Source organism: Tiliqua scincoides, chromosome 1 (genome assembly GCF_035046505.1).
Source record: "Tiliqua scincoides isolate rTilSci1 chromosome 1, rTilSci1.hap2, whole genome shotgun sequence".
Lineage (NCBI taxonomy): Eukaryota > Metazoa > Chordata > Lepidosauria > Squamata > Scincidae > Tiliqua > Tiliqua scincoides.
In genome coordinates, this window is record NC_089821.1 from 122,497,480 (window position 1) to 122,519,369 (window position 21,890).

The 21,890-nt window shown below is 41.3% G+C and overlaps 1 protein-coding gene across 2 annotated transcripts in view; it reads right to left on the minus strand.

Moving 5' to 3' along the window:
* The window catches only part of ALS2 (alsin Rho guanine nucleotide exchange factor ALS2), a 66,522-nt gene that overhangs the window by 22,190 nt on the left and 22,442 nt on the right, over nucleotides 1-21,890 (minus strand). For both annotated transcript variants that reach the window (XM_066622261.1, XM_066622342.1), the window contains 10 exons: nucleotides 21,146-21,317; nucleotides 20,117-20,297; nucleotides 18,462-18,527; nucleotides 8,791-8,953; nucleotides 6,947-7,078; nucleotides 5,965-6,093; nucleotides 5,575-5,645; nucleotides 3,059-3,125; nucleotides 1,781-1,983; nucleotides 1,461-1,526 (listed from right to left, as the gene is read on the minus strand). In XM_066622261.1, the coding sequence (XP_066478358.1) occupies nucleotides 1,461-1,526; nucleotides 1,781-1,983; nucleotides 3,059-3,125; nucleotides 5,575-5,645; nucleotides 5,965-6,093; nucleotides 6,947-7,078; nucleotides 8,791-8,953; nucleotides 18,462-18,527; nucleotides 20,117-20,297; nucleotides 21,146-21,317 (1,250 nt within the window). The remainder of the gene's footprint in view (nucleotides 1-1,460; nucleotides 1,527-1,780; nucleotides 1,984-3,058; nucleotides 3,126-5,574; nucleotides 5,646-5,964; nucleotides 6,094-6,946; nucleotides 7,079-8,790; nucleotides 8,954-18,461; nucleotides 18,528-20,116; nucleotides 20,298-21,145; nucleotides 21,318-21,890) is intronic.

Below are 21,890 nucleotides of genomic sequence, written 5' to 3' on the forward strand. Positions count from 1 at the left end.
ATTTTTTACATCACACTGGCTTTGAAGAGTGACTAGGTCTTCTGTCATGATGTCTTTTAGACAAATATCTTTCCAAATGTCATGCTTGTTTTGAATTCATGTGGCAATGATAAAAATCAGTCATTGTCAGCCAGATGCATAGCTATGTAGAAGTTAACCCATTAACCACATGCTTTCACTTATGGACCTAGACATTTCTTGCATAAAGAAATCACAACCATAGATGTTAAGACTACAAATGTACAGAACCACAAATCCAAATGGACTGACTGAAACTAACAATTCAAAACAGAAAAAAATACTGCATGAATTTATTTTGCACACATGCCTGATCAATAGAATCTTTTAGCATGTCTTACCTATCTTACCACAGAAAATGAAGAATGGTTGAGACCTTTTTAGAGGGCAAAAGGAACATAGAGGGAGAAGGAAGACAGCTAAACTTATTTATATATCGGAAACTTCAAGTACTCAGTTCTACAGCAGCTATTATGCACTGCTTTAAATATTTTTTTAAGCTGACCAAAGTTATTCATGTTTCCAAACCCAAAGCCAATTCAAAAGTTTACAAAGCAACAAATACTGTAGATGTGGCAGCTTCAGCTGCCAAGTAGCAGCTCTAAAATGTTGCCAAATCTGAGGACTGCTATAACTGAAAAGCTCTACAATCATGGTACAGATTTACACATAAAAATCTGGACAAAGCAAAACAAAATGCACAAAGGGAGAAAGAGCAGTGCATATTATGTTGCAAGCTGCTGAGTACAAGAAACTAAGAGCCCAAACCTGAGCTCCATAGCTCCAACAGTATGAGCATACCGCTGGTGCTGAGTGACGCAAACGTGCCATAAAGCACTTTTGCGGCACCCGCAGAGTAAGGAATACTGGCAGGGCAGTGCCAGTTGACACTGGGAAGAGGACTCTGCACAGCTGTCAGCAGTGACACTGCCAGGCAGCAGTGCGGCTTTTCAGGGTGGGGTGTGGACCGAACTGGGTGGGAGGAGGGCAGAGATGGTAGCAGTCTCTGCCACCGTATTCCATGCTCCTTCCTGACTTGGGTCCCCTCAGTTCTGTGCCTGCTCAAAAATGGGCACAGATTTGAGGATACCCATTGGTGCCATGGCGGTGTTATCCAGGGTAAAGGAACAAATGCTCCTTTATCCCAAGAACACTCCCAGCGCTACTTGGGACCCATAGGATACAGTGATCATTTCGGCACCACTGTAGCCCTGGGAACTGGCAAGCATAGGATTGGGTTGCCCATTATCTTATTAGCTGCATACGATGCTCAACACACCCATAGTTACCTGGTGCCACAAGTTGCACTGAGGCACATACCCTATTATGTGTCTGGTCAAGGGTTGGTGCTAGAAATACATGTAGCATCTTGTCAGTGCCAAGTAACTCTTTAGTACTAAATATGTTTTCACTCTCCAGTCAAAACTTCTCTTTGTTCTTACCCATCTTCGTGGCCATTTCGGAACATGCCAGAATACACCCTTCCATCCGCCCATTTCAAGACTCCCCTGCAAAATACAGAGCACCATAATTATGTCAATTCCGCATGAGAATATTTTAACCTCCTTTGTGCAAGACTACGATGATAAGAACACTAAGTGGGCAGAAGATTAGAGGTGTTTAATAGATTTTACTCTTTTTAGTCAGCAAAGTTTTTTTTAAATATGCTTTTTAAAATGTTTGACCCATTGCTAGTTCAGATAAATAGAAGATTCCATTATCACACTGACATGTACATAAAAATATTTGTATACAGTTTCACCTGCCATGTGGTTTTCCAGAAAGCCATCGCCCATCATAAGTGGCATCTTTAAGCCGAGGGTCCTTATAAAAGGTGTATTTGGCACTCCGCGAGATGGGAGGCTCTTGCCTCTGAAGATTTCCACCACTCCCATAAGGAGGAAGGTCAGATGTTCCTTTTAAGGCCTGATCCACAGCTTGACTTATAGATCTCAGCCACTTAGTCTGAAACAGTGAAAGTATTCAAATATTTGCTATCCTTTGTGTTCCACCCCCTCCCAGTTATTAAAAGAAGACTGCATAAACCAGTTAAGAGTCTGATATACCTAATGGTGTCAAGAAATCAACAATGATAAAATCACAGGGTACAACCCAAGATGATCTAGTTCAGTAGTCTTCAATCTTCTCAGACTTGGGATCCAACTTTAACTCCTACCAATCACACAGAGCCATTTTAAATCTATTATTATGTCTATTTGGCCTCATCCTTAGAAAAAATATTAAACATAAAAACTTGAATTTTCAGTGGTGCCAATCCATCAATCCAGAGGTACCTAGCTATGACTCACAAGCTGTCATTTGAAGACTAGCCTAGTCCTCCTCCTGAGGCAGGATGCTGTAGTCAACCATACCAAAACTGCATATTGAATCTTTCTAGATCAGGGGTGTCCAAAGTTTTTGGCAGGAGGGCCACATCATCTCTCTGACACTGTCGGGGGCCGGGGAAAAAAAGAATTTACATTTAAAATTTGAATAAATTTACATAAATGAATATATTATAGATGAACTTATATGAATGAATGAAGGTCTTGCAATAGTTCAAGCAAGGCCTGCCTTTCCTTTGCTGCCGCTGATGCATCACAGATGTGAAACAGCAAGTAGTAGAGGGAGCCCTCATCCCACAGCTCATGCAAGAGGTCAAACAGTCGCCCTCATGCTGAGAGCAGTTGTGCTGGGCCAGTGAGGGCTCCAGCAAGTCTGTGGAGGGCTAGAGGCCCATTGGAGACTGGGAGGTCCCTGAGGGGGACCTTGGGAGTTCTTGAGGGCCGCAAGTGACCCCAGGGCTGGGGTTTGGGCACCCCTGTTCTCGATCAATCTGAATATACGGTGTTAAACATATATAGTGGCTTATATGGTACTTATTCCCAACAACAGAAAGAGTTCAGAAAAAAAATCTACTAAAGAGGGCTCTAGCAAGTAAATCAAGCTTTATCTGGAAGAATACAACTTCTATACAGTCCCTAGCCTATATAACCAAGGTAATGTACAGGGGAAGAAATCAGTCTCTGTGTCTGCCTACCTTTTCCTGAGCTGTTGAGGAAATAAGTATAAACTGTTCTTCGGGTGTTGTAAGTCTTAAGCCATTCCTAATAAGAAGGGACAAAATAAAATGGTGCATTTAGAAAAGTTTAGGCCAGATAAATATGCCTATTTACTCAGAATTAAGTTCCATCCCATTCAGTGGTGCTTACATCAAATGTAAGTGTGCATGGGACTGCAGCCCTATTTATGTAATTTAAGAGATCACAGCAAGAAAATAAAAATAAAAAACTTATATAAAATTTTTTTTTAATTGCTAAGCAAAATTTTTTTAACAGCAGATAAACAGATAAACAGCATAAAGATAAGTGAGTAGCCAAGCATCCTACTTTTTGCTTTTTTGAAAAGGTAAAAAGATCAATTGCAGCCACCTGTAACATAAATGGGATTTTCCTGGTTCAGTGTAATTCTGGTCTGTTCTTCATTTGTGAGTGGTCTAACAGCACCCTCTAGAGACTGGATGAGGTTATGTCCCTATTAAATAGCAGCTCTTTCAAAGTTGTGTCTTTTGGAACAGTAAATGCATTGGGATGGGAAACAAAGTTGCAACATTTGTATAAAATCTTGAGAGATGTTTTGCACTTTGATGTAAAGCGATCCTTAGAGTTCATCTATTTTACCTAAAAACAAGAACTTGCATACAGGCATCCCTTGTATTCACTGGGGATCCATTTCAGCCCTCCACCCCTACAGAGTTACTCCCTATCCGCTGTTTCCCTATATCTGCACACACATGCCCCATGGACGTTAATGTTGTTTAGATGCTTACTGGGGTGAAGTGTTTCTTTCTTTTAGAGGACACTATAGGCATGCAAGCTTATAGAGCATGCAGGCAGGTTGCAGACAGCCTGATGTTTGAAGAGACTAGATCAAATGTTTACAGGAAGCAGTAACATTACATTCAATACACTGTCCTGCTTATAAAGTCCTGTAAAAGAAACATGTTGCCCGGGTAAACTTCTAAACTTATTTCCCCAGATTTGTAGGTAACTGAATCTGTGGATACCTGATCTGCAGATATGGGGGGATGCCTGTACCATTCATTTTTATAGACACTACAGATATAACCCAATTATATCTTTTTCATGGATTTTTCATGGTTTTATTTCAACGCAATGAGAAGGGCCCTTTAAATTAAAGGAAAAAAGTTGTTTAACAATAGCCTTGTTAATGCTAGAGAGGGCTGGTGGCAGACAATCCATCAATCATTCTCTCTCCAGGCACTTAGAACAGCTTCACTTCAAGGCAAGCAATCCCCCTTCCCCCTGAACACATGGAAGAAAATCACTTTGCATTCTTTCTCAGCACTGTGCTCTGGGTGAAGGGAGGAGTCGCTGGCTCGAAGTGAAGTCTTTCTAAGTGCCTAGAGAGAGACCGATTGATAGATTGTCTTACAAAGGTCAGCAAGGCTGTTTTTAAATCGCCTAGCAAAGGGACATTGTTTTTCAAATGTATTTGCTTTAATGTGATTTTTGGCATCCATGTGAGTTCTGGGAACAGAACACTGACCCACAGTTTGAGAAACAATGCTCTAGATGATTTCATACACTGATCACACCTGCACTTACAAGTCAAGGCTCACCCTTAAGAGTTGCTACACCTGCATGCTTAAAAAAGGGCCAAATCTAAACAGGACATCTTTTCATTCATTAATCATTAAATGGAGCACATTTATTTATTTATTTATTTATTTATACAGGTATTTATATACCACCTTTCTTTGGTCATCAGATTTCTCCTCAGACTTTAATCCAAGGCAGTTTACACAGGCAGGCTGCTCTAAACCCCCTTAGGGATTTTTACAATTGAATAGTTCTAGTCTTTCATAGAACTCCTCGCTCCAGCTGGATTCCTTCCCGGTCTGGCCTCTCTCTGGCCTTTCACCTCCCATGCTCCACTTGACGATAACTCCTCTCTGCCACCGAGGGTCAGCTCATCAGTATATCAGCGTGTCATCAGTTCTCAGGTACTTCTGGTTGTTTTGAACTGGCAGCCTCAGATCTTCAGGCATGCAAGGCGGCAGCTCTACCAACCTCCTCCTGGGTGTACATTCACCCATACAGTTTGGTAGTACCCGCATATATGCTCAAGCACCACCTCAAGCTTGCGCACTCCCTACCCCATTCCTTCTTTCCCTTGCACACTGTGATCACAAGTTTCTAATTGTGGTTAGTGACAAATAAATATGGCAAATTGCACCCTTAAACCAGGATCCCAAATCATATTCATTCCAGTGTGCTGCAAACTGAGATTAGAAGTTTCTGATCTTGGTATATAAAAGGTTAGCACACAGCTTAAGGGTCTGCTCTATTCATGCACATCTAACCATGAGCATATCTAATGGCTTTAAAAGATTTTATTCAAAGGTCATAGCAAATACAAAAATACAACAGGGTAGGAATTTCAGAGAACCTAGAATTTCATTTTTCAGGAAGTCTTCTGTTATAGAAAAACCACACCACTAAATTCTAACTTGATTAGCCAAGAAATACTTACATATTGCCAATTTCTTCTGAAATGGGCTCTACCCATAGTGTAGATAAGGAAAAAATATGATGAGTTGAGAACTGCAAACAAAAAGCCACAAAAAGGGAAAATTCAGTCTTCACATTACATTCTCCTATGCCTTATAAGGCATCTAAACATCACTTTCGGCTTTCACAGAGAAAAAGGAAGCAGCGTTTTTTCACTATTTTCTGTCATTCTGAGCCTGGCAGTGCCCACGGGGACTACTCAGTTTGGGAGGGAGGAACAGATGGACACTAAAGTGATAACCACTATGGAACCACTATGGAAATTATGAGACAACAACCGTGTCTCATAATTTGCCCAAACCAATCAGGTACAAGGGAAACAACTCATTCCAAATATCCACTGGGAGCTCACCTGAGCATGGACCAAAGCATCATTGAACAGTATGAACCAGTTCACTGAGAATCTACCAGCATGCTGTAGAGACAGTCCCCGATTGCTGCTTTCACAGATTAACCGTCGTTCTGGTTTCCTCAAGGAATCCTATAATTGAAATGAGTAGTTTCACAAAATAAGCTGCACAATAACTATGTGGTCCTTATGAACTCTAGGAACAGTTAACCTTCACAGATACTGTCTGAATTTCTTTACATCCCATTACATTAATACCTCCTATAACACTATTTTATTATAGAACTCTATTCTGGGTATAATTTTTAGAGTATTAAAAAAAAGGGTTAAAATCCATTCAAAAGTTCAGTACAGTACAGTATAGCTGTTTGGGCTGTGCTTTCAGTAGATGTAAGGTGCATATTCAGGAAAGTACTGTGCCAAAGAATGTGCTGTATCCTGGCTAGCATGGAGCCAATACCATTAGGAAATACTGACAGAGAGGAAGCAATGGACAAGGCAATCTATCCTAGATGCTTTCTTCAACAAGAAGCCCATAGTTCAAGGATGAGTCACAAAGTGGCTTATACTCCTGCCACTCTTCGCATCATCTTCCACTACTCTTCGCATCATCTTCCACCACTGCCATGTAGAAAGACTGACCAGCAGTGCTCAACTATACAGCAGGTTCTGAACTAATGCATCAGCAAGTACAGTGCTATGAACACAACTGCATTAGAAAAGAATCATAACTACCTTCTGTAACGCTATTTCACATCGCACTCTGTTTTCAGGGAACACATTCACAGTACTATAGGAAGTATTATTATACTAAAAAGGGACATTCAGACTACTAGGGATTAAAGGAAATATTTTTTAAAAATTCTCAGGGCTGCCACATGGAGAGAACATTGCTGTGATTTTATTGCAGGGTTAAGAGAAAGGTGTGGTGCAATTAATGTGTAAATAGAGGGAAGCTGTAAAGGGTCAGGAGCTATCAACATACAGTCATTTTCCCAGGAAAGGTCTTCCAGAAACTCAGTGTGTATTCAGCTTCTTTTCTTTTTCTGCCAAGGTGCACAGCAAGTGTTTCATAAGAAGAACTGGAATCCTGAAGGCTCTGGTATTCTGGAGATGTCTATGGAAGAGGAACAAACAATATTTATTGATTGATTTATCTGAAAAAATGACTGGTGTTAAGTTACCAGGAAGCTATCCTAGTATTACATACCATGACAATAACCAAGCTGCATATTTAAATTTTCAAATGAAGTTAACAGTAAGGCTAAATAACATTGGATTGTTTGCCACTGGGGTTTAGGCAAGATATTGAAATCAAAACTAAAGCTAAAATGCTTATGTTGGCAACACTTAGATTTTTTAACATTCCCAATACATTTTTACAGTACTGTACTTTGAAAAGAGATCTCATAAGGTTCATTTACTTCACTGTGTCCACTGCTGTACTGAGTAATCACCAAACTGCAGTCTTAGAAAAATATACATAATTTTCAAAAAAGACTTGCTGTCAAATTTACAAAACTCACACACACTTCCACATGGCAATTTCTTCATATGAGAGCAATAGTCTGTAGCACCACTTACCATGTGGAACCACCATATCACACAGAAAGCCTTCATGTGATTGCTGACATGTTTGCTGTTACACTCTTTAGCTGAGTTCAGCCAATCATTTGTGTTAATGATTATTAAGGAACTACAACATGGTTTAGACTTCTAGCCAAACCATGTTTTAGAGTTCCTTCTCCACTTTTCTTTCCCCACCTGCTCAGAAATTGGCATCATAAATTCAATCCTGCCTCCATGATATAGCAGCTTTCTTCAGGCACAGCAATGGCCCCAAATGTAATTTATCAATAATCTGTGAATTCTGGCATAACAGTAAATCATAGCTGTCCATACTGTCATCGGTAAACCAGGTTTAAACAGTGAAGCCAGATTCCAGTTTGAGGGAAGGTTTGGATTCAGACATTAACACAACCCATGGTTTTGCATTATGTCTGAACTTCACTTTTGTGAATGATGCTAAACATTACAGACATTTTACAAAAAATTTGCGTTTGACAGCATTTGACAACTTTTAACACAAGAGCTGAAATATGCAAATCAGCCCTTAAGTTGCAGCGTAAAACCCCAACAACTCTGAAGCTGTTCAAGTACTCCAAAAGGAGCACTATCAGATAAGTATCCCTTTAAATCTTTCTGCTGCAACCCTAGCAGAATGTCAAGGAATTCACTATGCCCCTTTTGTGACAGTTCTGTTGATTTTAGGAAAAGCTACAGGCAATCACACATATAGGGCACAATCCTAACCCCTTATGTCAGTGCATTACAGCACTGGCATAGCGGTGCCAATGGGGCGTGTGCTGCATCCTGCAGTTGGGTGTCACTCATGGAGGCCTCCTCAAAGTGAGGGAATGTTTGTTCCCTTACCTCAGAGCTGCATTGCCCTTATGTCAGTGCTGGAAAGCACTGACATAAGGGGTTAGGATTGCGCCCATAATCATTCAAGTAAAAGCATTTAAACCAGAAGAGTTTTTGAAAGTGTTTTGAAAGTAAATACTACATGTAACCAGCTTGTGAAAGAATACTATGAATATATACAGTTGGATATGAATTCAATTTCCCTTAGACCCAATACTTTTACTTTACTCTTAAAAACAAGATGCTGCCAGCATGCATGTGTGCACACACAGTGAGATATATTTTACACATTGTAAAATAGCTTTAGTATCCCTTGAAATTAAAAATCAGATGTTGTGAGGTAGTCACAGAACTTAAACATAAAATACTTTCCCACCAATAGACTTTTCACAGCCAACAACTTACCACTTCAAAACATGTAGCAAGCTTTAGCAAAACTCTAGCATAATTATGAAGTCGTCTAATTGGCAAGAAAAACAGTGTGTTTAGCACTTCTACTAAAGGACAAGCCTCCTCACTGGTCTCCGACAGATCTTGAAGCAATGCCTGGCTTTTACTTAAGAAATCCCTACAGGTAAAGACAGATATGCATTAATACCTTTATATCATTTCAGTACTAACACAGAAATTATTGTTCAGTTAAGTCACAAGGTAGTAGAAATTAAAAAATGCAAATTATTAAAAGGCAAATCAAAAGACACTGAAGAACTCATTCTATCATGAATAATGTGGTAGCAATCAGCAGACAAGATTTTATGCTGGCAACAGGTTTATTTAAACACATTTTAATCTTGAGCCATAACCCACAATATAAAATCATTCATAACACAAAAAGAACGAGCAAACCCTGCCAACAATTGTACCAAATCAAAATCATAGAAGGATAGATAAAACAGAAAAGGTTTAAGATGCTGTTGGAAAGCTTGAAATGATAGGGACAGTCTCCGCTCAAGAGGGAGGGAATTCCACAACCAGAGAAGGTGGCCCTCTCCCATGTCACCTCAGACCTAACCTCAATTTATTAAGGAAATAATTATTTCAGCTATACAATTTACATCACTAACTAGATTTACTCTACATTGCATTGCTGAAGGAAGGTAAATGAGTTGCAGCTTCCAAAAAGGAAGCCCCATTGGCCTTGAAAAATTGAAGAAATCTATGAAGTTCTGAATGTGATTTTTAAGAGGAAGTTAAGTTCAAAATGGTGGGAAAATATATTCAAAGAATGCTACTCTAGGACTGAAGGTGGAGCCTACAAGTTACCACCACTTTTTGCCTTCCTATCTACCGCTGACATGCTTATCAATGTATTAGGTGTGACCATAGGGGTCTCTTCTTCCTCACCCCATGGAGGCAGGTTGGTCTCAGAGGTGTTATGATGGGACATAGTTCTGTTTCAGAGAGAAGTATGCAGTCTGGACTTTGGAGGTGATGCTTCAAGACTGGACTTACTGGCAAACAAGTTATAAACTAACAGCAGGGTTTCATCTCCTTAACAGAAAGCAGAGCGATTTGCCACTCTGATGAGTTTCTTCACCTATGGTGGTCCCTGGCTCCTAGACAACTCTTGACATTGCTGCCTATGTGGGGTTCACCACCTGCCCAGGGGAAGGGTCCGTGAAGGTGCAGCAAGGCTTAGCTGAGCTCCCACTGCAGGAGTAGGGTGGGGCTGCCAAGCACAGGTGGTAGAGAAGGAGTGCCCAGATGGCCTGCCCCTGAGGTGACTGGTGCACCCTGCCTTGACCCATCAGAGGTGGGGGCTGTAGCTGGGAGAAGGATCCCTCACAAGCTTCTCTCTTCCTGCACCTCGCTGGGAAGCTGTGCATGGAGTTGGCCACCTCAATGGTTCCCTTGCAGGTTCATTTTCTCTCATCGTTCCTGCTCCTTCCTCTAGTGCTGCCTCTATCTCCTTGCCTCTGACAGGTTCTCTTTTCCTGTCTACCTGATCTTGCCTGGGTTCTCCATTTTTGCCTCTCTCTCTCCTCTGTTTGCCCGCACCTTTCTCCTTCCTTCCACTGAGCTCTCTCTCACCTCCTCTCTTTTCCTCCACCCCCCCGCCCCTGGACCCTCTTTATGGCGACATACCAGCTTTCCAGTTCCTGATTAGCAAGACAGCCAGCAGCTGGTGCTCTCCCAACTTCTTCTGTCTTCCCCCTCCCAGGGCAGGCCAGTGATTGGCAGTGATTCATGGCAATGAATGCCATGGCAATCAGCTTTGGAACTGCACTGGACCACTCCAGCAAAAGCAGCTGATGCAGGAGCCACAGCTCTCAAAAGGTTTGGAGGGAAAAACAATGGATGGAAAAAGCAATGGAGAGGTGGAAATCAGGGGATGAAAAAACAGTAGTGGGGTTGCTGGTCCCAAATATGAACATAGAGACCGAAAGACAAGCAGGATTTAAAAAAAAAAAATCCCTGAATGCAAGTTGCTGGATATCTTCCCTATTCTTTTTTTTTCTTTTATTTTTATTTATTTCTTTTTCCTTTTATTGGTAAAGAACATGATAGAAAAGATACAATTTTAGTACATAATGTTATCTATAAGGAATGAAAAAAGTGAAATATCTTCGCTATCCTTATATACCTAGGGTGTTCAGGAGGAAGGAGAGCAGACTCCAGTTTCTTTATTCTTATGAGGAGTGGGTTAATACCTTTGTTAATACACAGACACATCAGTGAAGAATCAGAGGCATCAATTCAGAACAGCCTTGTTCGTGAACTTAAAAATCCTAGGGTTGCTGATGCCATCAGGTCATCCAACTAGATGAGTTGGGTCACCTAGGCATTGCATTTCATGCAATTGATAGGCACATGGCAATCTCAAAAGGAGTGCTGGAGAGAAGCCTTTGAGTGTCTTTATGGCTGACATTCCCACAGTTCATATAGGGTTTGTCTGAGATGCTATGTGGCCCTTCTATAATGGCAATGAATTCAAAAAGGACAAGGGCTACTTTGAGAGGATGTCTCAGCTACTTTTATGATGCCGAGAATAACAGAAATCTCTGAGGGTCAGAAGTGTGCAAAATTAGAGAAGAGTATGAAAAAAATATATGGAAGTAGAAATTTGGAAAGAACAAGCAAGGCACAAAAGAATATATCAAAGCTTTATGAACAAAGGAGTCGCTCAGTGAACTAAACAGCAGGGCCACTCTACATGATTAACAAGGTGCTGCCGCAGAAACATCAAAGGAATATATCTTGCCTAGTTTCACGACTCCTCATTTTCTAACAAGCTTCAAGAAAAAAAAGCACCCTCTCTATCAGAACACTCATTTTTTCAGCCACTAGACTAACCATCTGGATAGCTTGCATTTTTAAAGTGCTTTGAGATCAACACTTGGAAGGCACAATGCAAGCATCAAGGAGTATTAGAAGTATCTCAAGACCAAGTCAGCTAATCTCTCAAAGGACCACTGCAAAGTTGCTCAACAATGGAGTCCTGGTGAGTTTCTTCTTCCCTTTTAAACAGAATTGCTTAAAAGGCTTAACAGAAGAAGTCACAGAAGACCATCTAATATAATTAACCACTGACATTAGTATCATGCAGAAAAGATCTCATTGCCGGACTCCATTATGAACATATAACAATTACTGGCAGAAACATTTGTGCATCCTTAGATACCATAATGGAACAAATGTCTAAAATGCTTCAACAGTTTAACACGCATAGGAACACAGGTACGCAATATGATCACATAATCCCCTTACTGTTGCACACAATACCAGACACTAGCATCTAAAACTGATCAGTGGTAGTTTCAAATCCATTATTTGTGTCAGAATTTAGACCTGGTTTCCTACTGCACTTGCTTCCTTCAATCAGCACACAGCTTTTAGGAAGTAGGAGCCTTGCCTATACAAGTTATTCACATATAGCAGAGCACTTAACAAATGCATCCTAAAAAAAATGCTGTTCTATTAATTTTAAAGCCTTTTTAAAGGACCAAAAGTCATCTTTGTTTCTGGAATTCATCCAACAAAGGAAAGACAATAATAACACAGGCCAACACGCATTTTGTTTCCTTAAATGTTACACCAATTTCTGGGTATATTTGGGGTGCCGATTCCAAAAATGGCATCCGTTTTGCCCTATCATGTCTAGTTTTGGACATACAGTATTGCCTCTTTAGTGAATGGTTCAAGCAGCTTCCTCATGAGCTTGGTTCATGAATGGTTCAAGCAGCTTCCTATAAAATGGTTTAGAGAATGGTTCAAGCAGCTTCCTATAAAATTAATGGAGATATCAGATATGTGTTCGAGGAATTGCAGACAGAAGAGTACATTGGAACATACGTGGATTTTTTGTCCTAAAATAGAAAAATATTGGCAGGAAATAATCACGTGGATAGAAGCTTTGACTAATCAAAAAATAATTGGGAATGAAACATTATTATTATTTTCATTATTCACTGGGGAAAATGAGAAGTTGACTAATAAAGAATATATGTTAATATATACTAAACCTCCTGTCTTCCTGAATATTTTGGGAAGTCTTGCAGGTTTATGGGGAAATGGGTCTTCAGTCAGTGATTACTGATTTTTGCTTGCGCGCCAATGTCTTTTGAACTTTGAAAAAAGAATAATGCGGAAAAAGAAGAACCTCTTTATATGGTCATCTTAAATAGATTCCTTTTGTTCTAATTACAAAATGTTGTACTTGATACTTAAAATAATAAATAAATAAATTTTAAAAAAGAAACGTCTAGTTTTGGAGATATAGTATCGCCTCTTTAGTGAATAGTTCAAGCAGCTTCCTCATGAGGAAGCTGCTTGAACCATTCACTAATGAGGCTATACTATATCTCCAAAACTAGACATGATAGGGCAAAGCTGATGCCATTTTTGGAATCGGCACCCCAAATTCATATGAAACCACCATAAAGTTTGGGAAAACTTTTCTGACCCTCAATTTTGTAGACCTGTGTAATTATCAAGTAATAATGAAAATTGGGGGGTGGGGAAGAAGAATGAGTTCTGCAAGGAGGCACACTGCAGACACAAACAAAACATATCATACCAAACTCAAGTGGTATGCGAGGGGAAGGAGCTCCATGAAGGAGACATGCCAGCCACTTCCGCAGGAGAAAAGGAGAAACTTACAAACTACTACCGTACTATCTGAGAACATCTCCCACTATTGCTGTTTTTCTCTTGATATTGTCTCCTAAAATAGTGAATTTTGTTGTGACAGGGCTCCAGAAATGTGGTTGCCAATGCAAGTGCTGTATGCAGTCTCTAAGGGTGCAATGCTATCCTGCACTGGAACATGCAAGCTAAGAGGCTTGCGCTGTATCAAGTGCAGGATAGGGGCCCAAAGTGGCTCAGCCAGAGGTAAGGGGAAACTTTTCCCCTTACCTCTGGGTAAGGAATGCAGGCCCCATGGGCCTCCTTGGAGTTGCGCCACCTCCTGAGGTGGTACAAGTCTGAGGAAAGCAGAGGGGCTTGAAGCTGCTCTGAGCTCCCCGGGAACAGGCGTTGGGATCCAGCATAAGTGCTGGATCCCAGCCTCACCTCCTGCTCCCCACCCGCCCACCCCAGGGCTACCTACCACCCACCCTCCCCCAGCCCAGGAACACCTCCCTCCTCCCCACCTACCCCAGAGCCTTGCGTTGACCAAGCCAGGCCAATGCAAGGCTCGCTGAGAAAGCCAGCGCAGAGGCTTGTGTAAGCCTCCGCAGGCCTGACTTATTCCTGAGGAGGTGCAAATGTGCTATTTAGGATGCATTTGTTAAGTACTCTACTATATGTGCTTGTATAGGCAAGGCTCCTGCTTCCAAAAACTTGTGTGCTGATTGAAGTGCAGTAGTAAACCTGTTCTAACTCATTTTCTGGATTGCTCCCTAAGCCCCAACACCTCGCCTTCACTTTCACAAGACATTTTAGCCGTTTGCTGGCTGCAGAAGAGGGTGGCTGGTGAGAGACTCAAGAGTAGGCAAGTTGCAGGGAAGGGGCTTCAAACTTTCTTGATCAGTTGCCTAAAAAGTACAGGGTCACCCAGAAAGTAATGCACCACATTTTTTTTCTCAGCCTACAGTAATGGTACGAATGCGAAACTTTAGATATACATTATTTGAATTTTCAGGAGTGCGCAAACAAATCTTTGGTGTCTTCAGACAGATAGCGTAGCTGCAGCAGTGTTTCGAAATGGCATCTGTAAGTGATGTACGTTACAAGCAGTGTGTCGTCATTGAATTTCTCACTGCGGAGAAAGAAACTGTTGAGAACATTCACAAATGTTTGTGTACAGTTTATGGAGAATCTGCAGTCGACAGAAGTACGGTTAGTCACTGGGCACAGAGGGTGAGGCCATTAGAAGGCGGTTCGGCAGAGCTCCAAGATTTGCAGTGTTCGGGGCGGCCATCCATGGCTGTCACACCTGACAAGACGCAGCTTGCTGATGTGCTCATTCGTGAGGACTGACACATAACGACTAGGCAGTTGGCGCTGAAGCTGTCAATCAGCAAAGGAAGTGTGGATGCAATCATCTGTGCTCTTGATTACTCAAAAGTGTGTGCATGATGGGTTCCGCGCTGTCTTACGGTGGACCACAAATCTCTCAGAAAATACATTTCTTCTGAGTTGCTGAAACGTTTTGAAGATGAGGGGGAAGCGTTCTTGTCCAGGATTGTGACAGGTGATGAAACCTGGGTTCACCATTTTGAGCCCGAAACAAAACGACAGTCGATGGAATGGCATCATCCTCAGTCTCCACAGAAGAAAAAATTCAAAGCAACTGCTTCCGCCGGTAAGGTCATGATCACTGCATTTTGAGACTGTGAGGGCGTCATACTCATTGATGTGATGCCAAGAGGCAGCACCATTAATTCTGAAGCTTATGTGAAGACATTAACCAAACTCAAGAAGCGCTTCCAGCGACTTCGGCGCCATAACAACCCAGGTGAATGTTTGATTCAACATGCTAACGCTCGGCCTCACACAAGTTTGAGGACTTCGGAACACATCACTAAACAGGGTTGGACTGTGTTACCCCATCCACCCTACAGCCCTGACCTAGCTCCCTCAGACTTCCACTTGTTTGGGCCATTAAAGGATGCCATTCGCGGAAGACATTTTGAGGATGACGAAGAGGTGATTCGCACAGTGCAGAAATGGCTTCGTGACCAGAACAAGGAGTGGTGCCGACAGGGCATACATGCCCTTGTGTCTCGCTGGAGGAAGGCCATAGAACTGGACGGAGATTACGTGGAAAAATAGGGAGTGTAGAAGAAACATCATTCTTTCTTGTGTGTAAGTTTCACTGTGTTCAATAAATAATTGTTGAAGAAAAAAAATGTGGTGCATTACTTTCAGGGCGACCCTTGTATAAGTAAAAAAACTTAGACCACTGTGGACTTGACAGCCTCACACCCTGAAAAACCCATCACCAGCCTGTCAATTCTCCTTCCTTATCAGAAGCAATGCTGCAGCATATGCTGGTTGCAGAAAAAGCAGCCACAAAAGCAGCTCAGAGCCTGTCAAGCACCTGCCACTTATCTCAAACCTCAGCTTAAGCTTTACTTGATAATATGGCCCTTATGCATTGGCTGGGTAGTGGGTTGCTTTGGCACTGGCTCAGAGTTCTTCCACCATAAGTTACCTATGGCTATTCCCTGAAGCTATACCTCTGCTCTATGCCAAAGCCCCTAAACCTCTTAACCCAAATAGCAGTAGCAAGTTACAGGAACAACAGAAGGCAGTACCAGGGATGAATGGAGGACAGAGACAGCAGTGTGTATGCACACGTGCATGTGTTTGGATGTAAGCAAGTATTGGGATGTAGGCAAACTTGAATGGCTAACTCTGCATGTATATATGTGATTGTATGTGCCAGTCCTAAAATGGGATGGTGGTGGAGATTGGCTAGAGGCATGCAGGTATTTGTACTGGGATGAGAAGAAGGGTTTGTTTGCCTCATTTCATGTACCAATGATCTTATTTTATTCACCAACCAGCCAGATGACTGCATTTAATTCCTTTTGATCAGCCAGAAACCACCTTAATTTCTCAAAAGCAAAGTATTGAGTCTCATTATTCCTGAGGTTGAGTCTCATTATTCCTGAGGGTTCCATTCCCAGAACTCAGGTGGATGGTAAAAATTACATTAAAGTAAATCCATTTGCAAAACAATGCCCCTTTGCTAGGTGATTTAAAAACAGCATTGCTGACCTTTGTGATGTAAGACAGAGTCATTAGGCAGACAATTCATCAAACAGTCTCTCTCCAGACCCATAAGGCTTCACTCCATTCTGAGCCAGGGACCCCTCCCTTTACCCAGAGCAAAGAGATTATCTTTCTTTCAGGTGCTGAGGGCAAAGGAAGGGTTTTAAGTGCCCCGAGAGATGAATGATTGATTATTGTCAGCTGTCTCTCACAATTACAAGACTATTGTTAAAGGACTGTTTAATTTAAAGAGCGCTTCTCATTGTTTTGAGATGAGATGCTTCCACAGGTGAAAAATCCATGGATAATTATATTATACCTGTAATTGCTTTCATAACTGTCTACAATAGTAAGAAAAGCAGTTTTTTAAACCGTGATTTTAAAAGGATGCATTTTTCCCCTTCTCCAGGGTTCAGCACATTCCTGGTGCTGAGTCATGACACAAATTTAATTGTGATCACATTTTCTCCTACAAGTCAGGGCCATCCCTAGAAGGGTACACACACCCCCATGACCAAATATATACATACAGAGTGTGTGTGTGTGTGTGTGTGTGTGTGTATAGAGAGAGAGTGTGTAAATGAGTGAGGGCACAGGTCTAACCAGGTCTACTCAAAAGTAAGTACTATTTTGTTCAATGGGGCTTACTCTCAGGAAAGTGTGGTTAGGATTGCAGCCTGAGTGAGTGAAGTAAAAATCATTAAAAATAAGTGCTTAAAAAGATGTCAATTTTCAGAGTTGCACTTCTGCAGTAAAAATAATGGTAAATTGTCACTTTTTATGTATTTATCAATAGCCACTGATACCCATTCTTTTCCCTGCCCCCTCATTTCAAATCCAAGGTAGCAATGAACCTGTCTGATCTGCCCTTACCGATAAAACAGAAAAGATTGCAATCAGGTTCATGCAACAATGATGGTCACATTAACCTCAAAGGGAATGAAGAAAGGGAGAACTGAATGAGAAAGGAAAAACTGAATTTTAATGATGTTCAGAAAAGAGAGGAGTGAAGTGCAGTGCCCTGCAGTTCCCCCACCACAAGGCCCAGGACAGCTGCCTCAGTTGCCCTGCCTGCTGCTAGTTATACAGTGCTGAATATGTGGAGGTAGGGGAGTGACACACTGTTGCCTGCTCCTTGTCCTCAAGCCATCCCTTTTCATATTCGTTATAACAAAGTATAGTGTCCTTTATAGCCACAGGTATACACTGTTTTTTTCTGCTTTAATTTCACACACCAAGTTTATTATGGAGGTCTGACAAAGTTGGAGAGAAGCTGTGGGAATGCAAGTCTATACAGTTTGCATTGGGCAGCGTAATGTCTTGAGGTGGCATCCTACCCCCAACCTTAAAAAATAATTTTTTTATTGCAAAAAAATAATGACTGCCTGCTCAGCTAAGCCAGAGATTCCAGTATACCAATTATTATCTTCGTAAATTTTAATATCACAATTCCTTTATCTACCTGAGTTTTCAGGACTATCTTAAGCTGAAAATAAACTAAAATTACTACAGATTTTGGATAATCTATGACAGGACATTCCATGACACACAGTCATTTTCCAGAGGGCTTTCTTGTTCACAAGAAAAATATCAGAACACTTGCCTATAAGAAAATATATAAGGAGGCAACCATCTCTTCCATTGCTGCCATAATGGAAGAACACGGAAGTCAGAACAGCTAAGATGCACTCTGCAGGGTTCACTGTCATTTGGGCAAGCAAGGAATCCAGAGAGTGTGCCAGTCAGCCAAATACAGACAGGTCTCAGACTGCACAGATTTCTCCCCCAGTCAGATGGCACTGTGCATTGTCAACATGCACAGTACTAGTTTCACTGGATTCATCCAGTGATGGTACTCATTCACTACAGCTTTCAGACTGTAGCAAACATATCAACAACAGAACAGATTAACTTACATTACTGGTTTGGCAAGAAGAGCAAATCCTCCCATGACCAGAAAATTTGCCAAGGAAGTACAATACCTAAACCATGGAAGTTAAAGAAAAAAAAAAAAGAGTATCTGAGTTTCAAATTTGAACACCCTGAGACAGGGAGAGTGTATTTAAACCCTAAATAAAAGGTTTAGATTCTCCTTTTTCACATTACTTTTGAAGTACAGAAACTACTGCAATAGAGCTCTGGTAGTGAAAGATGCTCAATCCAAGTTCCATGTGGTCCCCATGCCACATCCCTCCGCTAGAACTACCCCTTCCAAAAATCAGGACAATGTTCATATGGACCCCTCTAGTATAGTTTGGGGCATCTTACATGCCCTGAATAACGCAGAAAGAAATTGAACTGCAGTTGCTCCCGTATCACAAAAATAATATGAGAACACATACTGTGGTCCCCTTGACATAGTGAATTAACATGAAAGCATCCTTTTTGCACAACATACATTTCAACAGGGCTAAAACGGCAATCATCTGTAAGCTGCCCTGAATGAACAGAAATTTCACAGCACAAGTTGGGTGAACTACACCCTTAAAGATGAATAACTGGCAACCTTAGCATTTCATTTTTTTTATTGTGTTTGAGAATAACTTAAAAATGAAATTGAATGATTAGGTATCCCTGAATATGATCACACAACTTTTCTACTGAAGTATTAGGACGAAACATGACATTACAGGTACAGCCTATTTATCCACATTAGTCCCGTTCCATGACTTGGCGTGATTAACAAAAAACGTGTTGTGCTAAATCCCATAGAGTTACGCAAATACAGCCTGCAGCCCGACACTTCCGGATGGAAGGAAACTAAGGCAGCTGTTATCAATCCCCTCCCCCCTTCCCCTTTCACAGGTGGGATCCTGAGCTTGCTTGGGAGTCCTCTGTGTCCCAGGCAGCCTCCTGACAGCACTGCAGGTTCTCCTCCTCCTCTCCACTGCTGCCGCTCCTGCAGCCCTCCCTGGCCACAGCCATCATGGAAACTCCTCTGCCCCAGAGCATTCTGGGACTTGTAGTTCAGCTCTCTGCTCACCCTCATCTGTCTCTCCAAGGCTCGGCAAGCACTCCTGGGTTTTTTTTAAAGCAATCCCCTCTGTTGCTACTGCACCTGCCCGTGTGTGTATGTGTGTGTGTGAGGGAGAGAGAGAAAGAACGCGAGCTCCACCTTGCTGTACGTGTTCTGTCTATAGAGGTTTTTGGTCCCCCCTCCCCTCTTCAGCCTCAGCTGGCTCAGGGGCTCCAGGAATGTTATTGTTCCTTTGCAAGAGGAGCCTCTTCCATGGCTCCAGGGCTATTTCCCTGTCTGGGCAAGGTGAAGCCTTTTTGCAGTGTTTTGGGCTGCCTGGAAACAGACTGAGATGCCAGCTCAGGGCAAAGGAGGCAAAGGTTCGTATGACTTTCAGTACCCCCACCCCATTCTAGTGAAGACAAATCCTCAGATAAAAAAATCCATGAATAGGCTGCACCTGTACTTTAAACATGTAATTTGGTCCACTGTCCCCTCCCCCATTTCAAATATAATAGCATCTGTAGACACTGACTGTTTCTTCATAACTCATTTTTAGGCACAGTTCTAATTGATATAATAAACTGCTAAAAAAATAAAGAAGTGGATACTCACTCAGTGTAACTTTCCAAAAAGAGGTTTGAATGCTTCAGGATAGCCAAGTTCTTTGCCTCTTTCAACCCCTGAAGAAAGTTAGTCAAAGAGGCTCCATGCTGACCAATCAAGTAACACAGTTTGCTGAACATACTTGCCATTTCCTGCAACAGCTGGACTGTTGATGCAGCACCTAAGTTATCTGTAGCAGACAGGTAAACATGCAGTGAATTATATTAGATAACAATGTACAGGTATATTAGCAAGTTGAAATGATTGATTCAACACATCAGAATTAAATCTAGCTATCAAACACAAATTGCATTTTAAAGACAATGCTAAAGAATGCCATTAACTGGCAAGCTATTTTTATTTTCCTTGCAAAAGTATAAACTTGTCAATTAGAATACTATATTACAATATATAAAATAATTGATTATCAGTAATTACTGCACTTTATATTAGCAGCACACAACAATTTAGCTTCCACACATAATCAGAAAATAAAGAATTTGCCTGGATATGGGAGGGTGATCTGAAAAAGCTGTAAGAGATCAGAATGTCTGAGGAGCCTGGGGGAGAATTTGGAAGAGAAATCTGGGTGGCCACGAAGTAAGCTGCAGGAGTCTGGCCAAGGGTTGGCAACCAGCTGTGAAGCGAGTGAGAAAAGTCAGAGATGCTGCTGCCACTTTAAATATATAATGCAGCAGTGCTAGCTGAGACCAGCAGCTACCCTGGCAGGGGGTTTGTGGTGTGCTAAGTACTAAAGGAATAGTGTTATGTCTTGAAGCAGCAGGAGATGCTGCATAGTGTTAAAAGTGAGAGCAAAGGCAGCTTGCAGTTTTTTTTCTTATCTGAGCCCTAACCAAAAGCAGTGCACAGTTGGCAAAGAGGAGGATATCTGATTAGACAGTTTTAGGCACATACTGAAGCGGAAGTCAAGATTACTAGTGATATACTCTTCCAAGAAAAATAAGCAAAGGGAAAGTTACATTAAGATGGTTACAATCACTTAGAAACAGAATACAACACTGTGAAGAAATCTCTTACCTAATCCCAAGAGGGGTCTAAGCACTTGAGATTTTATAGCACTCAGTTTGGAGTAAAATTGTCTTTCAGTTGAAGCCAACTCATGCAGACTAGCAATGTATCCCATAACGTTTCTGTCCACTAAAGCCAAACAGTTACTCCCGCCTGCTGCCATGCTGCTAATATATCCTAGCTGGAGGGAAGACAAATTGTTAAAAAAAAAAAATCCTTGCCAAGAAGAGTTAGTGTTAATTCTAAATTAAAGAGACACCAAGTTTACATATTTTATATACTGAACTTCAGACACATATTACCTTGTGTTTTGTAATTCAGTCCTAAGCAGATTTCACTGTATAGCAAGATAACACTAATAACATAAAAACAAATACAATACATCCCAGAGTCTTATTATACAGAGTCATGCAAATTTGTCAAGTACTGAATATATCTTGCAGTGTTCACCATTCCAATACATTACAATTCATTATAACTAAAATTCTCTGTTTGGAAAGAACTGGCTCAATTCAGACGTCATTCCACACCATGGTTAAAGAAGTTCAATTTTAGCATAGTATGATATTTGAACTGGCAAACTATGCTTTGCAATCAGCTAGAAAACGAAATAAAAAACCACAATTTCATGTCTGATTTAATCCACTGTTACATCCAAAACTCCACCTCTAGAAGCTGTTGCACCATGAAGACAAGAATGAATTTATGAAGGTGAGGCATGTGTGGAAGCCCAAACCATGTGTTTGATACTGAA